Below are 13980 nucleotides of genomic sequence, written 5' to 3' on the forward strand. Positions count from 1 at the left end.
AATAGTAATTAATCAGATAATTGACCCTACAATGTCAATTATAATAAAACAATAACGGGCCATTAGATAATGATCATAAGAATATTAATATTAATATATTGATGCGTATGAGACGGTTATTTTCGAACTTGTCAAAAGCCAATATTGTAAGTTCCGCATTCTGATGCATTACAAAGACTTTATAATACCATTATACCAACACATTGATGTTTGGTAATATTTCACCAACGCACACGTCAGGTATTGGAGAAAGTTGTGCTTAATCGTAAATCATACCAGCTCCAAGTGCCAAAGTCTTTGAATAAAATGTACTGATGATTTATAAGAATTTGTTGGCCAATACTTATGAAACCGAAATATTTAGACCAGTTATTACCCCATTATTTACTTAGCTAATATAGTGTGCTATATAACTCTGGTAATAAAATGTTCGATTGTTCAAGTTGATTAAAGTATAGGTCATGGGAGCTGTAAAATGTTTCAAACTATGTAAAAATGAACAGCTGTTTTTTGTGGATAATATTTTATAACTTTTTTCTACCGAGTGCATATTTAAATATAATATTTTATTACGGTATATAAAAATAATTGATTTTGATCAAAAAATTTGTACATATTTATAGGGTGATTCTTCAATGCACTTCATTTTTCTTCTTCAATAATGCAGTTATTTAAAATCTGATTTTTAAATATACTAAATACTTAGGATTATTTGACCATATATTTGTAAATTTTTGAGATTTTTTTGAGTTTTTTTTTTTTTTTGATTACGGAGATAAACATTTCTATTTTAAAATAAAAACTTTTCTTTTATATTGCACATTTTTAACAGATTATTTTTCTGAAAATGTTTACATATCAAAATAAAAAATCGAATGAGTAGTTAGTTATTTTAATCTGTGTACTAAGAATAATAAATCCAAAAAAATAGGTTCGGAAGATATGGGGACTATGAAATTTGAAAGTCGTAATTATTTGTTTCAATCTATCAATATTTATAATTTTTAAAAATGGTCCGAGTTCAATAAATATTACACGATTTTTATTAAATGTCTATTAATAATTTGTATTGTTTTATTATATTATTTTATTTTTAGTATAGAATTTTAAAAAAATGTATGATATTTATTATTATAATCATATTTTATCATGGAATGTTTTTCCAGGGATATTTTGTTGGGGATAATTCGAAATTTAGAATCAGTTTAAGTTATACGGTCATTACAGGACTACGCCATTTTATACATTGTATATATAAAATTAATATTACATTCTGTAAGTTCTTAATATTGAAATTAACATAACATTATAATAAATATTATAATATTTAAACAAATGTGTTAAGAAATTGATACGAATACGTTTTTATACAAACGACTTTACGAACACGAATGACAAAAATAAATTATTAATAATACAACACTTATTTAAAATTAACTACGCAATATTAATAAGAGAATATTCAAACAGGTAAGCAAGTTGGCGAAGTTATATATTAAGTGTTTCTGGCCACATACTAAGGACTTTATAATTACAATATGTTTTCGATCTTAAGGTAGTTTGAAACTCGATTTTAGTTCGAAAATTTGGTTTTATTATACGTATAGAGAATATCTAAAACCATATAATTGACATAAATTATATTTGTTTGGTATTTTAATAACTTAGTAATTTCAGTAAGAATGAAAAACTTTTGGTAAAATCATATTTTAGTGAATGTGACACATACCAAACTTTACTTCATGTTAAGTATCCAACAAATTATTTAACGACATATTCGAAAGTATTAAGACCAGTCCATTATTTAATTCGTATTATTTTTCAAGTAATAATGATTCTATGTAAATTTATCATTAAAATCACTGTTATAATATTGAAATGAGTATTGTATTTTACTAAAAAAAATGTCACACTCACTAACGGAAAAAAAATTGTGTGTGTATATATATATAAAAGTAATTCGCAATGGCCATAATGTCGAGGGTTATTTCTCTGAATAAAAAAACATAAATAGTTAAATTTATTGTTTAATTTAATGTTTATAAGATAAATATCTTACAATTTTTTCATAAACTTTACTTTGAAAATAATTAAATTCCAAAAGTCTATTATAATTACTTTACTTATTTATTCATCAAAAAAATCTGTTATTATTATTATTTTTTTTTAAAAACTATTTTAATAATCTAGTTTTATAATCGTATTAATGTTTTTATTTTATATTATTTTAGCTTATAAATATAGTTTATGATTTAATGAAGATAAATTTTAAACAAGTTTTTAATTACCTATTAAATATTTTAGATTTTGAAAAGAGTGGAGATATTTATTGAAAATTGTTGAACGTAGTTTTCTGAAATAATTGTTTTTATAATATTTAATTAATTAATTATTTGTAATTGTATGCAGTTATAACTGATCGGTAATTGGGTCATATAAATATATTATTATGTTTGAAATTATTTAAATTAAAAATTATTAAATTATTTCTGGTTAGAATTGGAAATTTCTATATATCATAGTATACCATAGTATATTGAGGTATTAATTTTATTGTCGACAATGAATGTTGGTCAGAAAATGAAAATGGAAATTTATAAATAGCAATTGAAAATGATTATTTAAAAGTCATTGTGAACCTTTTTTTCTTATAATCTATAAAAAATTATTTTTACCAAATAAATATATTTATACTACTATTTACTAATATTAATACATAAATAATGAACAAAATAATATATACTTTTATTAAAAACCATGCCAAATCTGAATGTTATCATCAAATTTACAATGTAATACTTTTATCTCTTCAATATATAGAGTAAACTAATCTGTATAAATTTTACAATATTGATAAAATAATGTTTGTTGAAATCATTAATGCTATAAAATGAAATGTAAATGTCAGTGTATTAATTTTAATTAAGTTGTCATTGAAAGGAGTTAAGTAGGATAAGGGACTGAACACTTGCTTACCTAGTTTATATTTCAAGAGAAAAAAATTCTGTTGTTAAAGTTCCCTCAATTTAATTTTTTTTGCGCCTATTTATGAATAAGGATTTAATTCAGGATGATGTTTTAAAGTTTAATATAAATGTTTATGTTTATATACAAATAATAATATTATGCCCAAGATCCACCACATGATTATGTCAATCAGCAGTTTTAATTTAAGTTTTATTAAAAGGCAGTAATATTTATTTAAATAAAGGGTACTCTGTTTTATGAACTCGATGGTGGGGTATATTTATTTTATAATATACACTTTTATATTTGTTTATTATTATTATGATTTATCACAAGTTAATTTACAATCTGGACAATAAATATACATACGTTGATATATTTTTAAACTTTTGTAACTAACTTCATAAATCTTTGATCTAAATCAGTGATAACCAGCATTTTTTTTTTACCGAAAGCCATAAAAAAAAATTCTTGCAGGGCCAAGTAACCGTTTCTCATTTATTTTTAAAAACACAATGTTCGGAGTTGATTTTAAGTTATTTTTTTAAAAAGCTTTATGAACTGCAACCATACAACACAATAACAAACATAACTAAATTGATATTTGGTGAATTGTGATGGATAATGATTAAGTGTTCATGCAAATCGATAAATACTATGTTGTATAAATTTGAACGACGAACATGTCTGATTAACAACGTAATTGATGATAAGAAACGGGAAATATTAATTTTTATTACATTTTATATACGTTATATTTTTAATAAATTTTTTTTAAATTTTTTTTAAATTTTGATTTTATTTTAATATTTTGACGAGAAATTTATCCTTTTATAGATATTAATAACTATTTAAAAAAAATCTTATATTCTATTTGATCTTATTTTTTATTAAATATTTTTAAAATTTATTTAAAATGCATTGCATAAAAATACTGAAATGTGTTTTTATTTAATTTAATAAAATATTTAAAAAAAAAAAAAAAAAAAAATAGTGAGTAATTATTATATTCATATATAATAAATTACTTATAAATTTAGTTATGAAAAATGTGAAAGAATATCAAGGAAAATAAAATTTTTGGTGATCATAATTAATCCATATTCTAATTTGGATGAAAAAGCAATATATATATATATAAATAATTATTCTCAATATTTAATGGATGATAAGTCCTATAATTTTAAATCGAGATAAATATAATTTTTCACTGAATAATAATTAGTTATTTTTTTCATAAAATTATAGTAATAGGATTAATTTTTTTAGATTAAATATATGTGATTCTGTGGGTTTAATTAGAATGTTGACAAATACGGTTCTTATAATAAAATTAAGGTATTAATTTGTGATTAAATTTCCTGTAATCGGATGCGATGAAAATCAAAATACACAACCTATTTATAAGCTATTTGTAAATATAAATAATATATTGCATACAATTTCACGTGCATTAGTTTGTTTTTTATACTGAAAGTGAAATTGTATCTATACATTGGCAAACGCATAGAATTGTGTTGCCAAAAAAGACAAACATAAAAAATTGAGTTTAACCCACATCAATAGAAACATTATAAATGTATATCTATCTAATAATAACAAATAAATACAATATATTATACATCGTATTTATGATCCATATGTTTGTAAGTATATCGGATTAGATAAATATATTAAACACTAATCAAAGGGACTAACCATTATTGTAACTATAATAATTATTACTTAATAAGTAAGGTTATGTTGTATTCACACTGATAATTAATATAATCATTATTACATTTATATTTAATAACTGTCCAAATCTGTTAAGATAATATGATTTTATAAATTATGTTTATTATACAATACATATTCATTCATTTAGTCCAACTAGAAATAATTAATAGGTATGATTGTGTTATAAATTCATATAATTCGTATTTTAAAATTCAAATTGAATATTTAGATAATTTTATACCTACGGACGTGTGTTTTCTTCGTTTTACTACCTAACGCTATAACATAGCACATACTACGTGCATAATCCATTAAACATGTTACTTTTAATATTATACTATTATAGTGAATTGACTGATTATCAAATTTAAAATTAAGAATATTATCAAGGGCTCATCCACGTAGATTTTTTATATTTTAATTTAAAATTGTAAATTTTAAAATATTCATAATTTGCTTTAAAGATAAAATACAAAAAAAAGCCCACATACTCTATATTGTATTTTTAATTTTAAATTTGAAAATAAGTTTATTCACTTTAGTATTAAAAATAACACAAAAGGAATATTTTAAACCTAATAACAAACCACTTGTTTCTAATATTAGTGGATGAAACACAAATACATTATGTAATACGTTAATAACCAATATAATGGCAATATGGTATTTGTATACAAATATCTTAATTGCATACAATATAGGTATATGCCATATCGTGTACTTTAAAGTGTATTTTTAGATAAAATTATACTAAAACGATCTAATGAATTTTTTCACATGAATTAAATCAAATTTAATAATTTTGATTAATTTGTATTCTAGTTTTTTTTTTCTTAGTAAGTATCTACTTCAATAGCTTACTCAAATGGAAGATGAAAAAATGGTTTGGTGTAAAGAAAAGTGTATATTTATTTTAGTTTACGTTGAGAATTTATTGTTTATTGAAAGCTAGTGGAAGTTAGGTAAATTAGATAGGTCAGGGCTAGAAAACGTCGAGAATAAATGTGTGTCATTTCGTAGAAAGCTTCAGATGGAATAAATATATTCTCTACCATGCGATATTATCATTTGTTGTATAGTGTACACTGTACAATGTTAAAGAATATTATGGTTATAATACCATCAATATTTTTTACCAACTGGTGGGAATAACAGAAATAATTGAAACATCAGATAACTCATTTTTATTTACGAACAACTGTTTTATTTATAATAATATATACAATTTACATTATATATATATATATTAGACTCAGATTTACAAATCATAAAATAGATATTTTATTATTCATAAATCGACATTATAGATAAAAAATCAACTATACTTTTGAACCTTTAAGGATACATGTAATTTAGCTGATATATAATTTAAAATAGCGATCAAATGAAACGTGAAGCACGTAAAGTCATTAACAGACATTTATAATTTGGATAATTTACATTTTAATAGTTATTAAAATAATGTTTTGATTATAATCAAGGATATTTTTTATGAAATGAAAATAATGCATGGTATTTTAATTAATAATTGTATATTGTGTAGTTACTATGTCATAGTCCTATGTCTGTATGGTTAACTTTGGATATCTCCGAACGTTTTGGACAGTATACATTATAAATTATTCGGAAATTCACAATTCACCTTTAACTACAATTTATTACAATTAAGTATATTAGATTATATAAATGGAAGTCAACTGAATATATTGTAATGTGCATAATTATGAAAAATATGGCAAATAGTAGGCTCATATGTATACTTTAAAACTTGTAGCCATTTTTGATATCACATTTATGTATGGACATATACGGGTATATAGATATTTGAAGGAAACTATCGTTAATGACTAAAGAAAAAACGTAAATTATTTTGGTCGAAACCTAAAACCTCTATTTTTAAATGGTTTTTGGGCGGACGAACAAGAGATGAACCTACCATTTAGAAACTGTTTTCGTAAAGCTGTTCGGTATCCTGGCAGGTGTAGATTAAGTAAACGGTAATCACAAGACCGTTCTCTTTTGAACCCCAAGCACGTACGGATTGTATAGTCTCGTCATGATTTTCAGAGAAGCAAAAAAAAACTGTAGTGGTATACAAGTGTACCTGTGCACGGGTGAAGATAAAAATGCAATTCCATCTGATCATTAGATGTCGTTTGTTTGTGATGATTGTTTACCAATACGATTAATGTAATATTCGTGTATTTTAAAAGAGCCAGAGATGTATTATTTGCCGATGAGTAAGAATGGGCATCAACGGTAATTATGTAGATAAGCTACATGACACACATTCTGAAAGTGTAGCAATCTACACTGGGTTATTCAACAACAAATACGTGTCCGGCTGATGGACGTAATATTCATCCATTACCATTTATCACCATTATCCGATTGTCAGTAATGACTTCAATCGTAATTCGTTGGTGGTACAACCAAAGTAGACTAGAAGATAGGATTTCATCCAGTGTATTAGTTAAGTGAACTTGGTTTAATAATGAACGAATCCTTAACTTATTGGTTAATTACCTTTAAGTAGTAAACCAATAAATTCGATACTAAATTACAATTTCCATGTCAAGTACATGGATTTCGAGGGTAATTAATAAAAAGTAAGGAACAATATGATGCACAGCCAAGATGAAAATCGCAATATCCGGGATGTACATTTTTACGGTAGAGGAAATCTTAAAGACATTTTAAATATCCGGAGTCGATCAAAATATTTTAAAAAGCACTTTAATGACATGAAAATTACTCTTGTTCAATATTTTCTTACGGTTAAACTACTTTTGTTAAAATGCTTTTGTTTCATCATTACTCATTAGTATAAAGATAAACGTCTTGTTTATCAAAATTATTATGGCAAGCAATTTTAAATCGTAGTTAAAACATAAAAATAAATAGCTATCGAGAATGATAAAGCCATAATTCATAATTTAGCCATTAGCCATACATGCAGGTATGCTTAAAGTTATCATTTTAGCTTTTTTTTACTTTCATATTGTATTACGTACACAATTTATAAAATATTTTTTTTACAATAAGTATAAGTGTTTTGTGATGTGTGATGGGTGTTGAGTTGATTGAGGCTGAATGAAAAAGTCTTCTTCTATTGAATACGCTTCAACGTAATATAATTTTAGCTTAACATATTTCAAATGAAAATAAATAATATCTTCCAAATTATATATATATAAATAAAAACTTACAATAACTCCATACATTATTTATATGTGTACACAGTACATCTTATGTATTTAAAGCATGAAATTTCATTTTTAAATTTTACGCGGGGTGTTATTTACTGTAATAGTATGACTTATTATTATAATTATTATATTATAATAGTATTATACAAATACTAAATGTTAAAAATTAATAAGTTTATGAGATAATGATAATTTATAAATTTTATAAACGCATAACATTTTTTCTTTACAAACGTCGATGAGTTCATTTTGTACATCGTATCTAACAATAATGATTGAAGTATACTAAAAATATTTTTTTTTTAATTCAAAACGATGTACTACCTCATTTTATGACGTAATATGTTATTCACAAAAATTGTGATTACTCTATATAACAGTGAAAAATATTATCTAAAAAATGTAATATACTAATATTATGGTTCATTTTAGTATCTTTTAATTAACGTCCAAGACAATCTTAAAAAACCTATTATATTAAATCATTGTATTTGTATGAATCATTTGGATAATTAAAATTTCATAAAAATTCAATTTTTTATTGTTAAATAATACAATATTCTATTGATTTTGACTAAAAATTAGTTTCATATAGCTTACTAAATAAAATATAATTCCAAGAATAGTAAACTATACAGTATATAAGTTGTAATGTTTAATTTTTGTTTTGGTAATTTATGTTAAATTTTAATAATTGAGTATTAAAGTCTAGTAATGATAGAGGTATTTCAAATAATGTTATTACCTTTTTATTGAAAAGCTATTGTACAACTATTTACGTAAGATAATTTTAAATTGTTTATATTAAGAATATTTTTGAAAAAGTCTGTAAAAAGAAATAAGTGGAACTAAATAGTAAATACTATAAAATACAGTTTTAATTTATACATTAAATAATATAAATAGTTGTGTAATTAAATATGTATATTTAAATACAAATTTAACTTCGTATACGTATTTAATAATAATAAAAACAAAAAAAAAATATATTTGTAGTTAATAAAATAGAAAATGTTTATTTTATTGATATTATTACTATTTATTTATTACGTTTACTATAGCGTTTTAATATAATTATTACACATATTGACATATTATTATGAATGTGAGAAGTATACATATAATATTAGGCAGATATTATACTAATATATCTCTTTTCTATATAATATTACCTATAATACAATTCTAAGACTGTATTCAATATTCTACTAAATGCAGCATAAGTATTACTACCTACACTATAAACATATTGTTTAAACCCTTTTGTTTGTTTCAACAGTATATATTAATAATTCCTTTATGCTTATAAACTATAACGGTATGAGAAGTATGACAATGTTCCTGGGTCTACATATATTTATTTATTTATTTATTTATATATATATAGTTGATATTCCATTAGACAAGACATATGGCTTAGTTGTGTACTTATTAACTTATTAGTTTATAGTTAGGTTAGGTTTATTAGATAGGCATTTAATTTAACATAAAATTTGGTGATGCATTATTACCTCACATTTTATTAAAAATAAATTATTATATTTGTAATAATTATTTAATAAATTTGAAATCACCAAATATAGTTTTTAATATACATATAATATAGTTATAGGTAACTTAAATACATTAGGCGTTTTACGAGTACTCACCATAGTAACTGGGCTAATGGATCCAAAACTCCGGATGTACAACTCGCAATGAACAGTAGTAGCATTATCTATAAAAAAAACATATATTTGTACATATATTATAAAGTATAATACAGTAGAAAGTTTATTATTACATTAATTAAAAGTATAGTTATAATAATATTTATTCACGTTACTGAAAAATATAGCTCGAGAAGGATAAACACAAGTTAAAATAATTAATTTTTTTTTTTTTTATGACTGAAGGAAATCATCAAATAAACTGCCAAAGTAGGAATAAGTATATAATTTTGGTCCTTTAAAAATCGTTTCACTTTCAACCAATCATGACAGTAACTAATCTCGTTCATATCGTATAATATAGTGTAACTACGTTCAATTAACTTAAAGTCGTGTGTACGTAACTTATACAATATTATATGTAGGAACCTGATATTCTTGTTCTATTTTTAACATTAACAATCTAAAACTATTATAAAAAAACATATTATAAATGCTTTAGGTTTAAGCATGGACAAAGATAATGTTAGCAATATCAATCTAAATTTCTGTGTGTACAGAACGCACGTAAATAATTTTACCATTTTTTAATAAAGCATCTTAAATAAATTTATCAAAAATTTAAATGTGCACTCTCATGTTCCAAAAAAATACTTGTCTTAAAAGTTGTCATATGGATTACAGCTTAAATCAAAGATTTAAATAAAAACAAGATTTAACGCATGATGTGTTACACAATTAATTGCTTAATACCTATTGATATTTTTATAAGAGTTCAAATGTGTTAATTTAATTTAAAAAAAACCTATTTTGTGTTGAAATCGGGTATGCCATATGGATACATTATGATTAAATGAAACACAGTTATTTGCATGTATTTCAATTACTTGGATTTACGTATATAATGATGGTAAATTCACAAGTGGTTTGCATTTTAAATCATATTCAAAACAATAGTTTTTTTATAAAATATTTTACGAAACATTTTTTAATATATTATTTATTAAAATTTATTGTGTGTTTATTTGAGTGGATATTGTTTTATTTTGATAAGTGTAATCAATTTCAAATACTTAATAATAGTTTAACGTTTTCGTTTAAAAATAGTAATACGAATTGTGAGGAATTTTCAAAAACCTTAAAAAGATTATATATATATATATATATAATGTAAGTAAATTTAATAATAAATATTTACATCTCAAAATTGCTTGAATGGAATTTACCTGTGATAATTTAGTCTTAAGTCTAATAGGGAATATTCAATTGAATTATAATTATAAAGCTATTATATAGAATACAAATTATACAAACTCAATTTTAATTTATATTAATATACAAATGTGTCATAGAAATGTGTTTAACCTAAAAATAATGAATAATATTAAGTTTTTAAACCAGCCTCATAAAACGCTAGTCTATAAATAAATGTAATACCATTTTTTCAGTTGTCTCAGTTGTAGTTATAAAAATCAAAATATTTATGCGAAATTTAAGTCAAATAAAGTAGGTAGGTACTTTCACGATCAAAAAATCTAATATAAATGCGATACTCAATATAGAAGTCATCGAAAATAATTAATAAGATACATCCATGTATCACGTCATAATAAAATAACTTTTCGAAAAATGAAAGTTAGATAATGTATTGAAATTATATTGGTAATTGATACTTTTATACATTATTATACGGTATAATTGCATATAGTTAATCAAAGTAAAACCCACTTGATCGATATAGGCTTGATATACATTGAATATACGAAAAGTATATTGAAAAATATTTTGAGAGGAGAAAATATCTTGGTTTGTAAATTAAAAGAGATATTATGCAAACTATATTGTATATCAAAACTATACACAACTATAATATAAGCATGTATATTGCAAAAATAAATAAGAGCAATCAATAAGGGGTAGATGTCAGAACATTCAAATTAACCATGTTATAAAAATAAGTTAATAACAGTATACATTCAATTTTCTTCGACCTGCAATATAATATACAATATAAATATTGTGTTTACTGAAAAGAGAACTCAGGCTTTCTTACCGCATTGCCAATTATAATGTATGAAACAATATGCTAAACGTTAAAATACATTGTGGCCTCAAAGTACTCGTTAAAATCCTGACGTTTGGATGTTATTTGTTTTCGTTGAATTTAACATATCAAAAGGTTGAGATAAATATAATATAGGTATATAACATTATGTAATATTAAACGTGACAATGCATGTTTAATAATATTGTGCACTTCAAAAACCACAAATACCATGAACCACGTATATACATAATAGTTAACAGTGGCTGCGAATCAAAATAATATTGTCAGCAAACATTGTTTACTCGAATAAGACGACGATATATAGTACGTGAATTGTTTACTCGCAGCGAACAAGTATTACTTTTTACGATAATATTTTTCATAGTCAAACCATTATATTACCTCTCAAATGGTAGAAAATGGTAGAATATAATCCATTGGTAATTAATAATCGTATTTTTATAGCAGGGGTTTAAAAATAATTTAGACATAAGCAATTAAAAATCTCACGTTTTTTAAATAAATTTCAAAGGTCAAAATTGGATGAAAAGAGTTTCAAGGACAATTGTCTATTGTTTCAGGAGGCAGAACTTTTAATATTTAATTAATTGGTTATTGCAGTTTTATATAATTTATTATTAATTTAAAAGTTTATTTATTCTATACAATACTTATAATTTGTTTCTGAATTCAGTTTACAATTACTAAATTAATATTATATAATATACCTTTGTCGATAGTGTACAGATAATAATTATCGATCAATTGAAATCTAAAATTTTCTCAAAAAGTTGGTACTTTTTAAATCCATCAAAGTCAGTATTAGATTTGTTTTATTTATGAATATAAGGTATAAATGTTTGTAAGTCTTATATAAAAACTTTAACATTTATGGAAAAATTATATTTAATATTATAATATTTATAAACAAAATACTATTTATGTTCTAAACATGGTGAAATTTCAACTGATTATTCCCAAATAATGTTGAAATAATACCTATTGTAAAATGACGAGTGCAATAAAAGTCATCGATGTGCCTATAATTATACAAATAATTATATAAAAAGAGAGGTGGATAGATAAAAAAAAAAATCGTTCGAAAATATTACAAATATTTGTTTGGTAACTATTCATTGCGGGGCTGTTGCAGTAAATAAAATGTATTGTGAATTTACCGAGGAAAACATTATTCTAAATACCTACGCGAAACTGATAACATATTCAACTGGGGACTAATAATTCATTTAGGACCAAACACCGCGCAGACAGATGTTCTAATCGTCTAATGGACGGTATTCGCAACGCAGCGAAATACATAATAGGTATGTGCATAATATTATTTTATAGTGCACATTCGTATCAGGAAAATTTCGTTTAATTTACAAAACCACCTCCATAGTCGGTGTCCACGGTCTCGTGATATTATTTTTACAGTAAAATAATGAACAATAATAATTTGCTTTCATACAATATTATATAGATAGTAGGGCATCATTTGGGATACAAACCGTAAAAAATATAATATCAATAACATACCTATTTAGTAAATATTATAATTATAATGTTATTATTATTTTTTTTTTTTGTATATTTACATGATAAGCAATCGATAAAATACTTTGATTTAAAATTTTGAGGATGGTTTTAGGTATTAATTTGGACTAGTTTGTACTTTGAAGATGGCAAATTTAAAAATTTTCAGTGCTTATTTTTCTAGACAGGAAAAACAAATAAAAAAATTAAGGAAGAACAGGAATGTTTACGCAAATCATTTTTCGACATAATCGATTTTATTTTTTTGATGTAACTCAAGAACAAATAACGGTAAAAACTTGAAATGTTCACTAAATGTATATATTATTGTTTGCATTATATTATGATATAATATTCAAATTAATTTTTTTTCTTCTATAAATGTCATTAAAAATGTATTTGCTTGCTCAAAACTCTTAAAAATTTAATACAAAATCTCATACATTTTATTAAATATTCGTACAAAATAATTAAAAATATATTGGCACAATTTTTTTTTGTTATGTATATTTGAAGTTAGAATTTTGACAAATTCGACAAATTCGCAAAAATTACAAACTATTTCCAAGTTTAAAGTTTATAAAAAAATTTCTTTTTGTATCTTAGTTTTGAAAATTTAATAAAAATTCTTCATAAGTAGGATTTACTGAAACCATAAAATCTAAAAAAATTATAAAAACAATTATTTTTTTAGAGACATTGTAAATTCAAATTTGGACGAAATTACTTATTTAATTGATTAATAACTATATGTTAATTATTTTGTAACAATTTAAAAGCATTTTTGTGGAAACTTAAACTTAAAATATTATATATTTAATATTTTTATATTATGTAATAATATTTTTGATTT

The 13980-nt window shown here is 23.1% G+C and overlaps 1 protein-coding gene across 1 annotated transcript in view; it reads right to left on the minus strand.

The window, feature by feature from the left end:
* The window catches only part of LOC113548152 (glycine receptor subunit beta-type 4-like), a 211258-nt gene that overhangs the window by 52767 nt on the left and 144511 nt on the right, over positions 1-13980 (minus strand). Inside the window, exon 3 of the mRNA XM_026948874.1 lies at positions 9545-9612. Within this exon, the coding sequence (XP_026804675.1) occupies positions 9545-9612 (68 nt within the window). The remainder of the gene's footprint in view (positions 1-9544; positions 9613-13980) is intronic.

This window comes from Rhopalosiphum maidis, chromosome 1 (assembly GCF_003676215.2).
Source record: "Rhopalosiphum maidis isolate BTI-1 chromosome 1, ASM367621v3, whole genome shotgun sequence".
NCBI lineage: Eukaryota > Metazoa > Arthropoda > Insecta > Hemiptera > Aphididae > Rhopalosiphum > Rhopalosiphum maidis.